The 19,872-nt window shown below is 31.9% G+C and overlaps 1 protein-coding gene across 1 annotated transcript; it reads left to right on the forward strand.

Annotated features, from left to right (window-relative positions):
• Positions 1–236: 236 nt before the first annotated feature.
• On the forward strand, positions 237–16,182 carry LOC143058686 (uncharacterized). Its single transcript, XM_076232150.1, has 9 exons — positions 237–414; positions 1,950–2,103; positions 3,693–3,877; positions 5,399–5,567; positions 6,227–6,414; positions 7,418–7,568; positions 8,306–8,416; positions 11,745–11,853; positions 15,225–16,182. Exons 3-9 carry the CDS (start codon positions 3,803–3,805, stop codon positions 15,736–15,738), a joined length of 1,317 nt encoding a protein of 438 aa, XP_076088265.1. The 5' UTR covers positions 237–414; positions 1,950–2,103; positions 3,693–3,802; the 3' UTR covers positions 15,739–16,182.
• The last annotated feature ends 3,690 nt before the right edge of the window (positions 16,183–19,872 follow it).

Raw genomic sequence — 19,872 nt, forward strand, 5'->3', positions numbered from 1 at the left:
TCATAGAACACATATGCGTAAAGGAAGTTCATGTATAATTGTATGTCGTTTAAATAGCTCGTCACATGTTTCGGATCTAGTGTACCCTTAGATTTCAACTTATTTTTTTTACTTTTTTATGAACGGACATAGTGTAATCCTTAATAATCGTTATTCAGATGATCAATGATAAATCATGCATGCAATAGAATATAAATCATGAACAGCATGACCTAATCTATTTGTTTTTTAGGAAACTCAATTGCTGTTACTAACACATCTGGTATAATCACTTCACCTAATTATCCTAGTGATTACAATAATGATTTAGATTGTGAATACATCATTCAAAGTCCGACCAAACAGCCAATAACTCTGGTGTTTGAAGATTTTGATATAGAGGACGATGATGACTGCACAAAAGATTATGTATCGGTACGTCAATTATATAATAGCATCACATGCATGTTTCATTTTAATACATTTTAGATTGGCTTACAGCAATCTTGCGTTATACTGAAATCAACCTTAATTTTTAAATGAAATGAAACATTCATAATAATACGAGCTTCCACAAGAAAGTGCACAGGTAAATAAAAGAAAAAACTTGAAGCATTGAATTCTTTAACAAATAGGAAGCCATGATAATTATGTAACAATCAGGAGAAATGACACATCGTGTGTGATAATCATTTTGATTTAGTTAAGGCACAAAAAAATGGAAGTTTGTAACAATCAGAATTAAAACAGCGTCATCTTGAGGTAAAGATGAACATTATTAGAAATAAGAATATTTGGTATGAGTGTCGAGGAGACAACTTTCCATCTAAGTCACAATTTGTAAATAGTAAACATTTATAGGTAAAAATACGGTCTTCAACATGGATCATTGGCTCATACCGAACAACATAATATAAGTGTAAAAACAACCAAAGGTCTGACCTATATATATATATATCTATATATATATTTAAAAAAAATGAAAACCGAGATTCACTTATGAATAACTATCAAAAACGATAATCACTGAACAACACATTCCCGAATTTAGACAGGTGCAACCAAATGCATAGGGTTTTAACATTTAACATGAGCCTGCCTTGACCATAACCTGAACACTAATGTAAAATTACAACTTACAGGTAAAACACACTAAAAAGTATCAAGTTAGATTGGTTAAGTCGATCAACATGATACATTAACAAAAGCTAGTAAAAAAACTAAATAAATTTGATCTTTGATACACGATAAATACAATATCAATAAAAATTTGGATGTAAACCAATGCCAAAAAGACAATTATAACATTGTACAAAACGGTGTTAAATAGAATAACTCGGTCATTAAAGTTAAAATAATTCATAGGTGAATCTAAAGGTAATAATATTGTTGTAAGGAGTACGGAAATATGTTTAACAAAATAAATATTTTTTGTTTGTTCATAGTACGATTACTGATTTGAAAATTTATCGTCGTACTGAATACTTTTCAATGGTGGTACAAATTCAAAAAGTGAGACAAGATACTACATAAAACAAGCAAAAAAAAAAGAATAACAAAAATGCATTACAAGTTTTGTCAACCGCTTGAATTAACAATATAGTACGTTTTGATAGTACTCGCAGTTACTGAAAGCTAGTTAAAAGCAAAATAAAACCCCACAAAAACGAAAACATTAATAACAAAAAATTAAGCATCAGAGACTAAAATCAATTTAATCGCATCTCAGTGATTTAGATTTCAAACGCTTATGACAGTCATAGAAGACATGACGTGTGAAAAGACAACACAAATATATCGACAAGTAGTAGACAATTTACGATTTAACCTCATAATAAATCATGTTACATACAGATAGATACCTTAAAATGATAATTGCATACGTGTAACGTTTTTTTTTTTAAATAATTAATTGTCCAAGATTTTAAAAACCTATGATTTATTCATTTCTATATTTTCTTTCATTGCAGGTAAAAGACGGCGATAACATATTACTTGGAACTTTCTGTGGAGACAACATTCCTTATCCACTGCTTGCTTTGTCAGGTGTTATTATTCTGAAATTTCACAGTAATAATGAGGATAGTGAAAAAGGATTTCGAGCAGTTTTTAATGACAGTCAAGGTAAAACGACTTTAGAAGAACGTTAAATAATATAAACAAGAAAGACAGGAAAATGAACACCCGTAATATAAGAGTGAAAACAAATCCAACACAAGCGGTTCAAAATGAACAAGCTTAGAATGCGTTATTAGTTTTGGTCATTGTTGAATGTCATTTAGTCTTTGGTGTAAAGTTGTCTCATTGGAAACCATACCACATCATTCTTCTTAAATTTTTAAGAAGAAATTGTCATACTTTTCCCCTTCAACAAACTTAATACAACAAGGAATATACATGTTTCTTGTAAATTGAAAACTTTGTTTTTATCATTGAAATATTTGCCACTGAACATAAAGCAAATATCAATTGAGCATTAAGCATTTTCTATTGGATAGTTAACCATTGTATAGTTTTATTGTTGATATTCACCCAATATGTAGCAAGTTTTAGATTATTTTTATTGATATACAAGAAATTTCTTGGTATTCTTTAACGAAAGATTAAACACATAGAAGAAGAAGTATAATTAACAACGAAATTAATTGCATATACCTGTGTATAATATAATGTATTATTCTTTCAAGTTGGATGTTTTTCTAAAAATTGTTTAACATTTTACAGCGGTTTTATACTTCTACCTTAGTTATGTATTTTCATTGTATCACATATCAAATTTATTCGTTCATTGTGTGTTAATTTCTGTTACTACGTTTTTGATTGAGTTAAACCCTCCAATCGACATTTTATAGTGTGTCTTTCTATGTTGTGATGTTATACTATTATTTCAGAATAAGAAGAAGGTTATAATCTTGGTACCTTTGATAACTATTTGGTACCATTAAAACGTTTAAACCCGCTGCAATTATTTGCACCTGTCCTAAGTCATGAATATGATGTTTAGTGGTTGTCGTCTGTTTATGTGGTGCATAAGTGTTTCTCTTTTCTTGTTTATAGATTAGACCATTGGTTTTCCCGCTTGAAAAGTTTTACATTAATAATTATTGGGGCCCTTTATAACTGGCTGTTTGGTGTGAGCCAAGGCTCTGTGTTGAAGGCCGTACCTTTACCTGTTTACTTTTATAAATTGTTACTTGGATGGAGAGTGGTCTCATTGGCACTCATACTACATCCTCCTATATCTATTTAACTGTCATCGATTCGACAATGTTTTGTTTTATCTATGAATTGCAGAGTTGAATTTAAGAAGTCGTCTCTAAAACAATTTTCTTTAAGTTTAATCACGATATGCACTGAACACAGATACATTGTGTCTTGGATCCCATTACGTTCTGATCAACTTGTCGCACTATTGTTTTTTTTTCTTTTTAAATTTTAAGTTACAACGATAGTAGATCACTGTTGAGGAATCATTCGACAAATATCGTATTGAAGCACAACATGAAATCATTTTTCATTTATTTATATATTAATTTTCTACGTATTCGGTTGTCTCATTGGCTATCATACTACACCTTTTTAATGTTATACATACATGGTTTATTACTGGTCTTAATTGGTATTCTCAAGTTACCAAGCTACGATAGCATAATTCTTTTTTACACGGAATAATTGGATAATACATATTCAATTTTGCCTATCTGTCATTTTAGAGTGTGTTTATGTAACAAAAGATTCCAATGGTACCATCCAGTCTCCAAATTATCCTGACAATTATCCAAAGAACATTTTTTGCCTGTATTACATTGAAAGTCGGAAAGGAATGTCCTTAAATATAACGTTCACAAACTTTGATTTGGGATATAGCATTAAAGGATGTGCAAATGACTATGTCATAGTGAGTATAAGTTATTCATCGTAGTCGTTGAAAATGGTGGTAATATGGAGCATGCAATCTGAAGCTGAAGTTCTCCTACAGGTGTGGACTTTCTCGCATTGGCAGCCTTGGGCTGTTTTCTGTGCTTTGGTCGAGTTTTGTCCCTTCGACAAATTCCCTGTTTCAATCCAAATTTTTAGATGATCTCCGAACACAGACAGCTAAACACGTGCAATCGTATTCTGCTTAGGGTTTGATTTCAAGTCATAGATGACAAGTGTAATGCATCATTTAACTTGTCTATGAATGACTATTTTAAGTTTCAATGTTGACATTCTTTTCCTTTTAATGACTCAAATAACTGAACACTCTCTTTAACACATGCGTTACCCATCTCTAGCCAAGATTACATTAAAGATTGCGTGAATACGGATTCACATGAGGTTGAATCAATGTCTTGCAAGAAAATAATACTTTAACGATTTTTTTATATTTGATCTAAATCGTAGCTAATGTCCCTTTAAGACATGTTTAATTAATGAATTACTTAGATTTCTAGCTTATCTTAATTTTGTTTCAATGAAATAATGGTAAGAACTAATTATACTCTATTAATGTTTTGAGTATAAATGTTTTTAAGAGGATCGCCACGAGTTGTTGCACCTTCATAACGTATTTTGCTGAAATTTTACCATACATACTCAATAGTAAGATAATGGGTTTTAACATGTTTAAATTGGCTGCATCAACTTATCCTGAATAAAAGTGACATTTATTTCTTCAGTGGGTGCATGTGCATAGCGGTGCTTTTTGCAAATAGCTAAACTATGGACGACTATCAATAGTCCTGTAACATGCAATCATGTGCCACTATTTATTGTGTTTTTAAACGTAGAAGATAGTTGGTAATTCAAAGGTTTACCATGTCCTTTTCTTTTGTTTATTTGTAACAAAAAAAAAACAACGTTTGAGTGGGTGAAGATTTGTAGTAGTTCAAATTTCGTTCCAGTTTTAAAGATTTCTGTATAGTTTCATAAGTAGACATCACACATTGCCTTTTCATGGATGGCTGTTTATTATATTTTGAGGTGATATGATCTTTTTGGTTTGCATCGTGTAACTAAACAATTATATTCTATAAAAAATGAAATTAAACATGATAAATAAGCATTTTAATTTTGATATATTAAGTAAAACACACAATGTATAATATTATTGGAAGGCTCGAATATAAACAAACACATATAAAGTTATAAACAGGAAAAAATCTAATTATTTCTCATGTAATTATTTGTAGTTTCGTACAAGTCTTTACATAATTATGTGTTCTTAGAATGAACTAGCTGACCATTATAAGAATGATATGAGAGAAATATAATAATTTTTTTAAGAAAAAGGAAAACAATATAAAAGGCCAATGAAGAAATCAGAGCTCTGCATGAAGTAGATATATTTTTCGTTTAAATAATTTAAAAAATCATTAAGAAAACTAACGAATGCGCAATATCAACTGAGATTAAATGAAAATTAATTTTATGACAGGTACGAGATGGTTTATCACAATATTCAAAACAAATTGGAAAATTCTGTGGAAGGAGGATACCACTTATTCCAGTCCTACTCACTGGGACTGTTTTTATAATATTTAGGTCAAACAAGTTTGTATCTTGGGCAGGATTCAAAGCAGAATATGAGGAAGAACCATTCTTAGGTATTTAAAAAAAAATATGTAGCAAAATTTTGCAAAAAAACCAATTGCTATTATGGAAGAAAAAAAGCTACATCTTTACACATATGTGCATACTTAACCAGACAGAGATTTCACATACATAAATACTGTTCTATGTGCCTGCCGAGGCGTTTTTCTTTTTAAATTTTCATTAAAGACTTGACGTTAATTTACTTCAATTAAAAATAAAAATGGACAACAAGTCTTTAATATTGTTTTTAACAGATTATTTATTGAATTTCTCATTGACGTGCATGTATATCATTATAATTATAAATTTTGTATGCAGAAAGTTCTCTTTCGTTATAGCATTAACCTATACAATCTGTTCAATGATTTCATAGAGTTTCTGACTAGTTTGAGAAAACGTTTCTTAACCCTACTGATGTTCATGCTTGAGATAATACGTACACAACGTACTTATTTATTAAAGTATACATTGACCGCAAAAGAATAACAAAAGGTGATTGATTTATAAAACTAGTGAGTTAACAAAACAAACAACAATAATTGTCTTTTTCTTGATTTGAATATTTGTTTCACCTAAGAAATTCATATTTGTCTTATTTTAGACGGTGTTATGTGTTCATAATGTCTATGACGAACACTCGATAAACTATCGGTCATCAATTTCTATTTAGATTGTAGCGGTTTTCTGAACGTCTCTTTGGGTCGTATTCAATCCCCAAAATATCCGGAGGTATACGATAAAAACACAGACTGCGTATATACGCTTGCTAGTCAATTTAATGGTCGGATCAACTTAACTTTTACGTTCTTCGAAATGGAAAAGGGAGATCTTGGAAATTGTACCTACGATTTTGTGGAAGTAAGTTAAATTAATGAAAATGTAAACTTTATTATGACAACTTCCAAATGACACTGGAAATTAAAACTACGTTTACAGATCAATATAGTCTGCATGTTTTGTGTTAACCGGCGCAAATATGACACATACTGCATTAACTTATAAAATAATAGTGCAAACAAAATTCCATACATATGAGCGTATATCACGACGACACGCTAAGAAGTTTAGCAATCAAGATGACAAAGAGAACATCAATTTGTAAAATTAGTATAAATTATATGATATTTAGTACGATATGTAAGCAATTGTGTGGTCGGTTTTTTTTTATCTAAAAAATGTGTCCAACTTGTTAATAACACCAACAGAGACATACGTTTAAATTATCATATATCATTAAGTGAAAAATTGTTGAGACATATATGCTGTGTAAGAGTTCACCAGAAGTGACGTTGGATTTCAAATGTTTGTCTTTGAGCGTTCCTGATGGAAGTAAATCCAGAAACGCGCTTCGGACGCATGAAATTATTAAACGTGTTGTTTTCCATTCTTGCATTCATAACAGAGTAAAAATTCTCAAGTTAATTGATTTGTTATCTATAGTCGGTTAGTTTTCTCTTTTGAATTATGTCATATTTTTTATGCCGGGGCGTTTTATAGTGAATATGTGATATGAGTTTTTCTTATTATGTAAGGACTTAAGGTGGTCTATAATTCAAAATATTTGCTTCATTTGAACAATGATGGATGGTTTTCGAGTTGGCAATTATACTTAATCTTTTTATTTTGATACGGGAGAAAAAAGGGAAAGCTATAATATGAAACTGGAATCGACAAAATACAAAATTAACATCTGAACAAGCATAAGACCACTACTACATCGAGAGATAAATCAAAATATAAAATCTTCCTCTTTTCCAAGCAAAAGTTCGTGCAGTTAAAAATACAAGAAATATCCTGCTAGTGTAAAACAAGAAAGGGAGATTGTGAAATAATTACATATATTTTTTTCGAATAATTGTAGATTTACGACTCAAATACTAGTATTGGGAAATTTTGTGGATTTCAAAAACCTGGTTTGACGTTTATATTATCAAGCAGTGTTCGGGTACATTTTCATTCAGACATCACAAACCATTATAGAGGATTCAGTGCCAACTTTGCAGAAATAACAGGTTTTAAGATTTTATCATTGATATTAAAAAAATCATTACAAGTGATAAGCAAAGAGCAATATAAAATAAAAAGACTATTAACGACATATGCATGTATCTAAATTAAAAAAGGAGAGAGATGCCAACACATAAAAATCAACGAAGTCTACAACTAACAAACTGAAAATACAAACCTTGATGTGAAATATGTGTTGAAATAGAACAATGATACTTGATAAAGGGTATTCATTCAACTATGAAAAATTTTTGACGAATGCCAAACGCCGTATTAAATCTTACATTGTAGACATAAAAAAGAACGCTATTAATTTACCTTTTTACTACATTGTGCTAATTTGACAATTTCATCTATATTACATGTATGTATTTAAAGAATTTGTTTGTTTATTCGACTTATTTGCAATTAAAATTGGTTTGAAATGACAATCTAAACAAAATGATGTTTATTCAGTCCCATGGCAAATATACCAGGAAGATTGCGGAAGAAACAAAAATACAATAAAAGCTTTTTGACTAAACCAACTTACATGGACAAAATATGGTGTACTATGAAAATCGTTATATATAGAAAATAAATCAGTTTTAAGACTCAAAGATGTTAACAGAAATGCAATGCTACTTAGTTTTGAAATATCAGAACTGTTAATAACTTAGTCTTATTGGCAATCATACCACTTCTTCTTTTTATAGATCAGTCTACATAAACAAAATGATAAATTGTTTTTTTACCCATTCAGTCTATCAAACAACCGACGAAGTGCTGACAATAGTACCGTTTTCGTCGACATCTGGAAATATTTGGAACAACACGATTGCACCATATACGAACATCTCATCAGTAAACCCAGGTAATCTTTAAAATCAAAGCCATTTAAGTTTTGTTACATCAGAAACATTTGTATGTCATCTTAATTTTCTTTGGTGGTAGCTCTTCAAATGCATGATGATTTACTCAATATTCTTGACCTTAATCTTAAGCAAAAACACCAGAATTATGTTACTCCGCAACACAACAGTAAAATATCATAGAAGTTATTATGACATAGAATTCAGTAGATATTACTATTTAAGTGTTGTCAGCATGGTTTATATTAAAAATAAACTCCCGGCCACGGCTACTTGTATTGTCATATGCACATGGAAAAAAGTATTGCAACACCAAATTGAAATTCAAAGTAAAAAAAAAACACTCTTTATTGTTTTGTGATATAATTTGTTGAAATAGATAAACTCATCATAGATACCAGGACCACATTTTGTATATACGGCAGACGCGCGTTTTGTCTACAAAAGACTCATCAGTGACGCTCTAATCCAAATAAGTTCAAAAGGCCAAATAAAGTTCGAAGTTGAAGAGTTAAACATTATTTAAATATCACCTCAGTTTATTTAATAAATATCGACATGCAGCTGCTGTACTCGTATAACAATAAAACAGATGTTTTTATCCTCACTGTTTTCAATACTTTAAATAACCAAGTTTATAAAGTTATGTGATTGACACCTTGTATTATAATTGGTCATCCAAAACTCATAACTGCAGCAAGATTGCAGATAATCAGCATGAGAGAAGCAGACATGTCGCTGTGACAATTGCACGTACTGTTGGTCATCACCATTCCACTATAAGTCATTTTGAGAATAAAAAGCTGGCAACAAACGATGTTAAAGACATTCCGAGATCAAGAAGACCGCCTATTACATCTACTATGGGAAATCAAGCATAATGAAGTTTGGTCAGCAGGAAACCCATTGCAAACAATACAATCCTTAAAAGAGAGTGTGACCATATAGGCTTTAAACAAGATCTGTTCGAGATCAGCTCATCGCTACTAGTTATCGTGCGATAAGACAATTTCGAGGACCTTTGCATACGAACAGACACACAGTTGCCCGTATCCAATATAGTGCAGAGCTCGCCAAAGTTTGAAATTAGCATCGGGGAGGAAGATCCATTGTTGCAATGGAATTTGGTTTATCTTCCTTGGCCCGATCGTAGCCCGAATCTCAACCATATCGAGCATACATGGGACACTATTTTGCATAAAGTGCACAAAAGCATACCCCAGTTCAAACACGTTATGAAATAAACAATTCCCTTCGTCAGGAATGGTTGCTGCTACCTCAGCAGGAATCAGAAGACGTTAAGATGCGGTTATCCGTTTGAATGGAGGCTGCGCACAAAGTACTAATTCTTTGGAGTATAACGATCAACCATGATGTGAACAATTATCTAAAGATTAATTTTGTAATTTCGTCTGACATTGTAAAGTTCGTCTACAGTAAAAGTTGTAAAATCATTTTTTTGTACAAAAAACACTTCATTTTGTTATAAAGATTTTGGTTAGATAAAACATTTTTTGTTAATTTTAATGCCAGTGTTATCATTAACTACGTTTCAATATTATTTTACAAATAATTTATCATATTCAATCCAAAGTATGAGGCTGATTTTTCAAGTTTTAAAAAATCAAGGTGTTGCAATACTTTTTTCAATGTGTATATATAAATTATATCCATCAGGGGCCCCTAACTATGCGACCTGGTCTACTTAGGTATTTATATATCAGGGAATGATTGAATAAAACATTTGTTATCGTTAAAATAAAAAAAAATCTATCTGATGAGCTAAGCCTTTTTCAACTGATTTTTATAGTTCGTTCTTATGTTGTACTGTTAAAAAACTGTCCCAGGTTAGGGGAAGGTTTGATTCCCGCTAACTTGATTAACCCCGCCACATTCTGAATGTTTGTGCCTGTATCAAGTCAGGAACCTGTTATTCAGCGACGGTCGTATGTTTATGTGTTACATATTTGTTTTTCGTTTAATTTTTGTACATATATTAAGCCGTTTGTTTTCTTGTTAGAATTTTTTTACATTGTCATTACGGGGCCTTTAAAAGCGGACTATGCGGTATGGGATTTGCTCATTGTTGAAGGCCGTACGGTGACCTATAGTTGTTAATTTTTGTGTCATTTTGTCTCTTGTGGAGAGTTGTCTCATTGGCAATCATACCACATCTGTTTCTATATCCAAACATAAATGTTGGGTAGAATTAACCCATCCAACTAGTTCACAAGTCCTTTAAGAGGGAGGCACTTTTTAATATCGATATCTCTGCCAGCACAATATCATAGTTATATGTACAGAAACAGTCCGAAACTATCAGCTCAACAGCTTTCATGATATTTTTTGTATACTAGGTAAATGGTTTATCATTATTATTTGGCAACAGGTTGAAAAAATTGTACACGATAATATTTAATCGCTATTTTGCAATAAAACGAACTTTCCTTTACATCCTCCCCCCCCAAAAAAAAAAAAACCCAATGAGAAGTTAAAAAAAATACTTGACGAAATAACGTTAAGGAAGTTTAGAAGTTTAGGAAAAAAATGACAGAACGTCTTATACTTTGCTAAAATGAAGATTTAACTATGTTGTTTTTAATGATAGTATAGGTTATGTTGTCAAGCTACGAGTCGTTTTAAATAACCAACATTTGCTTAGATTGTTCATGAAGATAGGTTTTATAATATTATTCAAGAAAGAAAAATGAAAAAAAATGGTGTCACCCAACTTGTTTTTTGCTACAAGTAAACAAAATGAAAATTCCCTATATTTCCAGTATTACTTTTATTAGAAAACAGGTAACTCCATTTAAATGGCTTATATGAAATTTAAAAAAAAAAAACACAAATATTTAGACATTGTTAAATCATTTTCGATTATGCAATGAATAACTAACTTTTCTTTATATAAATAAATAGTGTAACCAATAAATTTCACCCCTGTCTCCAAATTTGCAGATTTGGGCAAAGAATAAGACAGATTATGTACTGTGATTGAACAATTTAAGATGGCGGTATACCCCTGAACTACCTAAAGTTGGTTATAGAAGACAGCATTCTATAAATTAACCTTTAAGCTTTAAATCGAAATCTGCTGGTAATTTTATTATGATTTGGAAATCCTTTGATTTAATTTATAATAACAAGAATTCTGAACCCCTATTGATCGTTTGCAAAACTTGAAAAAAAATAAATGCAAAACAGTTCGTGTTTCTATGTAATCATACAGTTAAGTAATCTTTATACACACGTAGTCATTGACATATTTTTATTATCTGTTTGAATGAAAAATTGAGTTTATTTGCAAAACACATATACCGATTTCAGTTGTTATCGGCGTTGCTACTGGTGGACTAATTGGAGTGATAGCTGTGATTACTATTATTTGTGTCATAGTAGGTCGACAGAAGAGAACCGAGACAAATGGAATAAAAAGGTAGAGTATGTAAACAAAATCAACGATAGGAGTTATACGTTCACCTACTTATTTAAACCGCGTTAGTAATTACTCGGTAAAAACCTACAAAACGTTCCATTTCTAAGTACAAAATGTAGTAACATTCTAGCAGCACCTGCATACGGGGTATATATCTCCAAATTGATACGATATTCCCGGGCTTGTATTTCCTATCACGATTTTCTTGATAGAGGGTTACTGCTCACAAGGAAGCTATTAAACCAAGAGTTCCAAATGGTTAAGTTGACCATAAATTTAACAGACGCCATAACGAGTATGGAATAACCGTTTCACAAATGGTATCGGATATGTTTCTAACGTCGTTACTACAATCCCCTTCCCTTTCATGAATGTGACCTACCGAATTAGACTATTTACCGGATTTGCCACATATGGAGCAGAGTCTGCTTATCCTTCCAGAGCACCTGCGATCACCCCTAGTTTTTGGTTGGGTTGCTTATTCTTAAGTTTTCTGTGTTGTGGCATGTGTACTATTGTTTGTCTGTTTGTCTTTTTCATTTTTAGCCATGGCGTTGTCAGTTCATTTCCGATTTATGAGTTTGACATTCCCTGTGGTATCTTTCGTTCCCCTCTTATACAGGTTCAGAATATTGAGCTTTAATTCCCCGAGAGTATCACCAGCCCAGTAGTTAGCACTTCTGTGCCGACATGAATTATCATTGATATGGTCATATTTATAAATTTACTGTTCGCAAAACTATTTTGTTTTAAATACTTAGGCTTTTATACCTCATGAATAGATTACATTAACTGTATTTGGCAAAATGTTTAGGAATTGTGGTCCTAAATACTCTTGAACTTCGTACTTTATTTGACCTGTTTGACTTTTTTGGTTTCAAACGTCAATGATGAGTATTCTGTAGACGAAACGCGCGTCTGGCGTAAAACCAAAATTTAATCCTGGTGTCTCTGATGAGTTTATTTGATTGTACTATAAACATCTGTCATAGATTTTGGAGTATCGTTTCAGTAAGAAAAGATAAAAATTGTACCCAATGCATTGCAGTAGGGAGAAACTCTAGTAGCTTGTTCAAATTATGAAATCTGCGTCATGTCGAACCCGGGGATAGTTTTGTCGCAATCAACTGTCCCTCTCCACACTTGTAAAAAAATAACACATTTATTCCGTGTTCCCACAATGCAATCTGCTCCGTTTTCAAAATAAATAAGAAGTAGTGGTATGAGTGTCAATTCTCTATCCAGGTCATAATGCAAAATATGTTAACGCTTATAGGTAAAAAAAGTAAAATCACAAACATACTGAACTTAGAAGAAAATCTATTCGGAAAGTCCATAATCACATGGCAAAATCAAATTACAAAACACATCAAAGACAAATGGACAAGAACTGTCATATTCCTGACTTGGTACAGGCATTTTCAAATATAGAAAATGGTGAATTAAACCTGGATTTATATCGCTAACCCTCTTACTTTGATGACAGACTCATCAAATGCCGTTATATTTACAATGATGCGTGAAGTAAACAGACATAATAAATAAAATAGTCAAAATATGGGTACAGCAGTCATCATATGCATCGTGTAACAATTTTAAAAGGAACAATTTAACAGAACACAAAAACATCTATCTACAAACACATTCATTGATTCGCGTGTCGGACGTCAGAAATTTTTTACGTCACATATATTTGTCGTTCAATGTATATACAAACAATTTTAAAATTTCACATAGGCAATGTTAACATACAAGGTTAAAAAATCAAAAGAATGTAAGAAATAATTTCAGAAATAGACCGAGATTCAAAATATTCCAAAAGTTATATAGAATTTATAAGAATCCATAAATTGTTCATTCCACTACCAAATCACGACCTTCAACACGGAGTCTTGGTTTATACCGAACAGCAAACTGTAAAGGGCCCAAAATGACTAGTGTAAACCATTAAATATTCGAATAAAGTACCCCATCTCACACATGATAGAAGATAAATTCACTTTGGTACTTTCCCTCTCATTAAAACAAATTTATGCAACAAAATTGTAACCATAATGTCTTCACTGTACGTGTTTACTTTCTTTGCATAAACGTTGCATCATTTCAAATTCTGAAATTATTTTCCGCAATCCTGACAGTCTCATAGAAATCCAGTTTACCAAAAACAAAATGTCACGTATGGTGTCAGCAAAGCAAAAACATCACATTAACTTCATTTTAGATTCACACAGAGAAGTCAATGCAATTACGCCGGATTGGCCTACATAACTTCTACCTTAATCGAGTATTAATATAAACCGGGTTCAACCCGAGCTAAGACGTTCACAATAACTCGATTTAATTTCTTTGGGTCAAACCTGGATTAGAAAGCATCGTGTTTATAGCTAGAGAATAAACAGTATACACCTCAGTATTGCAACTAAGCCCTTCAGAGTGAAAATTTCACATCTTTTCTCAATTATAAAATGTTTAAGTAGAGCTATAAATATGTCATCCACTACTGATTAGGGGACAGATGATATTACATAAAACAGATGTTTAAAACAGAAACTGAGTCTTAAAAGTTTTGATAAACCCTCAAGTAAAGAAATTACAAAGTAAATAGTAAATATTCTGATTTAGTTTTACATCTACACATTACTTCATCAGATATTAAAAAGAAGAAGGAAGGTCAATTTTATATATAACCTCTCAAAAAGGGGAGGACAGTGCTGTGTATGTACTATTAGTTCAATTTATGCAACAATTACCACTTGTGGATCAGAATAAAATAACATGTGGTTCCTGTCATCTAACAAATTTTAATTGGAGTGACAGTTTAATTTGAAATTATGGTGATTTTCTAAGTGGTGTAGATGATAAGCACAACATCATTTTGATGTGATTTCTCGGGCTTAGTTGCAAGACTGCACCTGTACAGAATATAAGAACACATATCTTATTAAAACACTGTAATTCAGAAGAAGAAAAAACGTCTTCATTTTCACGTAAGCTGTACTGGTACATGTGGTATATTTATGAAATAAAATCTTAAGATGACTTCATTAGTATTTTGAGAAGATATTATCCTTAGACTGTATACATAATGATTGAAAAATAACAAATACTTGCGAGTTTCACGTCAAAAGACCATTCGAAATTTGTGCAAACAAAACAATTTACAAATAAATTGGAATTTTCTTTCAGTTAAATGTCAGAATTAAATTAAATTAAAGTCCCTACTCCGTACATACGATCAATTTGAATAATTTCTAATACTTATCGTGAATATTCGTCTCTTACAGTAATGTCACACAGTGACTTTAGTTAAGCAACTTGATATATTGAATAAAAATAGATTGAAATGTTTAATCTTGAACTCTTTTCTACAGAAAACATCCTACAGAGCTTATGGAAAAATCATGCCATGTTTACAATAACGTGATAAACATTGATCACTGCAGCACTTCAAACTCTGTCGAGTACAGCATGGAAAATGCGAATACCGATTTGGAAAAAGAAATACATACAGGTGACGCAGAAATGAATGAAGAGGGCAGTGCAAATGATGAAATAGATAATGAGTATTCATATTCCAACCTATTAACCGACGATACATCGAGTAGCAATCACAATGCTGAAAGTTCTTATTATGATTTATCGGACAGTTACAACGGAGAACCTGAAATTCAAACAGTCATTAAAACTCCCCAAAAATTTGAAGCAAATGGCAGCGAATATATGGATCAAGGAGAAGCCTATAATATTTTGAACATTCACCCACTGAAAATCAACGATACAGAACAATTTGATCGAACTATAGAAGATGTGTATGATAAAACGACACATATTACGAATACCAGTTACTCTGAATTAGGTCTATATGATCATTCCGAAAATAATTGATTTATAATAAATGTTCAAAATGGTTTATATTCATTATTTCCTGTTTTGTATCTTTCCCTGTTTTCATAGCACATTCGCAATGCAAAATATACTTCGTTTCTCAGACTGTATGATGTCTTTTTGATAAATAGGCTGAATAAGTACTGATTAATATACTAGTTATAGTAAAGGAAGAACATAATTAATTCACTGTAAATGGACGTATAATAAATTCTTTTCGTTTTGTTTTAACATGTTTAATACTGTACATGGTGTATCTTTTTTTTGCTCTACCCATGTATGTTGACACGGTCGTCACCCGTAATTCACTATATGTTTTTTATAGTAAGGATTTGTGTTGACAAGTTGTTGGTTTTCTATGTTGTGTTTTGTATACTGTTGTTCGCCCTTTGGATGTTTTACATTTTTGCCATGACATTGTCAAGTTTTGTTTTACTTATGAGTTTAAATGTCCCATTGGTATGTTTCTCCTGAAAAAAAAATGAAGATACTTATGGAGATCAATCGAATTTGTGTCATGTATATATAAGTTTTATTGTTTTACTTATTTGAAATTACTAATCTATATAATAAATTTATACATGATATTCCAATCGGAACTTTTTTTCATACACCACATAATTTACCTGTTTATAGCTAAATTTATAGATCAATATGCATGATTCGAGACCATTAAGCAATCCATTATTAAGTAAATCCCTTTAAACATGCTTATGAATTTTTACGTTATCTTTTGCATACAATTTTTCTTAACGACTACACAAAACTTCAATCGTTTCCATTGAAGCAGAAACTGACTAGAACTATGCTGTCTAAGGTAATTTTGCTTTTTATATAACATTGACGTCACGTTCGTCAAACAAAGTAACAACACTAAAAAAAACGAACAAAAATGAGAGTACCCGCGGTGACTTAAAGCTAATAAAAACTAGTGAATTAAGTTTATTCTCCCTTGACGATTTATCCCTCCTTAAAACAAGATTCCTATTTGTTTTGCAAAAACACGATTGCTCACAGTTGGGATCAAAGGCACTGACGTTGATTAACACCTACCGGCTCTGTACTCATACACCCCGTCATTGGGTTATTGTTCCATGATGATTGTTGAATTTTTTTCTTTCATTTTTGCTAATATGTTTTGTCAATAGGGCTTTTCGTATTTCTTTCTTACATATAACGTCCGACAATCATTATTCCGACATCCCATTACTCCGACAGCCCACTATTCCGACAGCCCATTACTCCGACAACCCATTATTCCGACAACCCATATTCCGACAGCTCATTATTCCGACAATACACCTGTCTTAGGGTTCATCATAAGGAATTGAATAATATGGCCGTGTTAACACCTAAAAAATTACTATGAGTACAGACAAACTGGTATATCTAGGAAAGTGTTAAGGCATGGCAGGAACTAGATATATAAAAGTTACATGTATTATACGTTTCAGAAAATTAAAAACGTACCTGGATGTTGTTTGATGTTCATTTTTTCCAGTCTGCAGAAGATAGCAAAATTAACAAAAATCCGAGTTTCATTTCGCACAGTCAACTCAGTTACGCAGTTTAAATCTCCTATTCTAATATGACGTGCTTCATTCGCTTTATGAATAAACACAGGCTGTAAATCCAATAAAATGTGTTTGCACATGCGTATAATAAAATTGAGAATGGAAATGGGGAATGTGCCAAAGAGACAACAACCCGACAATAGAAAAAAACAACAGCAGAAGGTCACCAACAGGTCTTCAATGTAGCGAGAAATTCCCGCACCCGGAGGCGTCCTTCAGCTGGCCCCTAAACAAATATATACTAGTTCAGTGATAATGAACGCCATACTAATTTCCAAATTGTACACAAGAAACTAAAATTAAAATAATACAAGACTAACAAAGGCCAGACACTCCTGACTTGGGACAGGTGCAAAAATGCGGCGGGGTTAAACATGTTTGTGAGATCTCAACCCTCCCCCTATACCTCTAGCCAATGTAGAAAAGTAAACGCATAACAATACGCACATTAAAATTCAGTTCAAGAGAAGTCCGAGTCTGATGTCAGAAGATGTAACCGAAGAAAATAAACAAAATGACAATAATACATAAATAACAACAGACTACTAGCCGTTAACTGACATGCCAGCTCCAGACTTCAATTAAACTGACTGAAAGATTATGATTCCATCATATGAACATCAGGCACAGCCCTTCCCGTTAGGGGTTTAGTATCATACCATCATAACATATATGAGAAGAACATAACCCGTGTCATGCCAACAACTGATTTTTGAATAAATGTGTTTAGTTCCGATGCAAAGACCCTATAAGTGAATCAATATTAACGCCAAAATATGCAATCTTTAATGACCTGACAACAGTATCGTAAGTATATCCCTTCTTAATAAGTCTATTCAAAGGTTTTGTTAGTTTTTGAGGTGAATACTGACACCTTTGTGCTTTATAAAAAATATTTCCATAAAAAATTGGATGTGAAATACCTGAACGTATAAGAAGTCTGCATGTTCAGCTATATTTACGAATGATGTCCTTATACCAATGATAAAATTTAGTAAATGTTTTGACTAGTATGTGATATCGAAAACCCTGGTGTAATAATTTTTTAGTAATACATAAATTTCTCTCGTTAAATTCTAAAATATTGTTACATACACGAGCGAATCGTACAAGTTGAGATATATAAACACCGTAAGATGGTGACAAGGGAACGTCACCATCTAAAAATGGATAATTAACGATAGGAAATGAAAAATCATCTCTTTTATCATAAATTTTAGTATTCAGCTTTCCGTTAGTGATATAGATATCAAGATGGAGGAAAGGGCAGTGGTCATTGTTAGTATTAGCTATATTTAAAGTAAGTTCAACAGGATATATTTCTTTAATATACACACTAAAGTCGTCATTATTGAGAGCCAAAATATCATCCAAATATCTAAAAGTATTATTAAATTTGTTTATCAGATGTTGTTTCGATGGGTCTTTGCTTATTTTTGTCATAAATTGTAACTCATAGCAATACAAAAACAGGTCCGCAATAAGTGGTGCACAGTTAGTCCCCATTGGAATTCCGATAATCTGACGATATACGGAATCCCCAAAGCGAACAAAAATGTTATCAAGTAAAAATTCAAGGGCATATATAGTATCAAAGCATGTCCAATTGACATAGTTTTTTTGTTTATTGCTACTAAAAAAAGAATGACTACTACAGAATAATGAGTTTTATCAAATTGGCATGCATTTAATATATTTGATTATCGTTAAACATTTCCAACCGCTTAAAAGATGCATGTATTGTTACTAATTCATTTATTATAACTGTAACGTGTTGCACTTCGAAATTGACATATTTGCTATCGCTCGGGCAAAAACAATCACGACTATAAGACGTACCCATGTTAAAACTGCAATAAAGTATAGCTTGCATCAATTATTTTTTAATTGTCTGCAGATGTCTATTGTCCATCTATTGTCCATTTGAATCAATACTACTAAAAACATGTATTATATGAGGGGAGATTCTCAAACCTATTCCTCAACTTAGTATATATGCACCTTCTGCAGGAACGAAAAAAACTGGATAGCAAAATCTAGTAAAGTTTATAATGTTCTAAAACATAAATGCATTTAAAATTTATATATCTAGTTCCTGCTGTCCCTTAAAACTTTTGCAGGTGCATATGTTTGTCTGTACTCAGAGTAACATTTGTGGTTTAAGTACGACCAACTTTGCCAAAAGGTCATGATGAACCTTAAATGTATGGGTAAATTTTCTCTAAAAAGACCAACTCCGTTCTCTATAATACGTGTTGTCCGTTTTGATTCCAAGTATTCTTCTCGTGCGTGATATTTTTCGCAGTATTTTGGAGTTGATACAAATGATTATTGCAATTATTCGCTGAAATTAGCGTCTATTGTAGCGTCAGTCATAATGAGAAAACAAAGACCCAAATATAAACCCAGGTCCTAAAAGTTAAGAAGACAAAAAGGACGAAATATGTGTACCGTAAAGATGAGCAATTCCAGCTTCTTCAAAGACACCCTTCCGTGCAATTTTATGAATATTATGTTCGGTACTGTGAATCAACGAAATACGGAATTAATACACAGTACT

Source organism: Mytilus galloprovincialis, chromosome 14, assembly GCF_965363235.1.
Source record: "Mytilus galloprovincialis chromosome 14, xbMytGall1.hap1.1, whole genome shotgun sequence".
In the NCBI taxonomy this organism is placed as follows: Eukaryota; Metazoa; Mollusca; class Bivalvia; order Mytilida; family Mytilidae; genus Mytilus; species Mytilus galloprovincialis.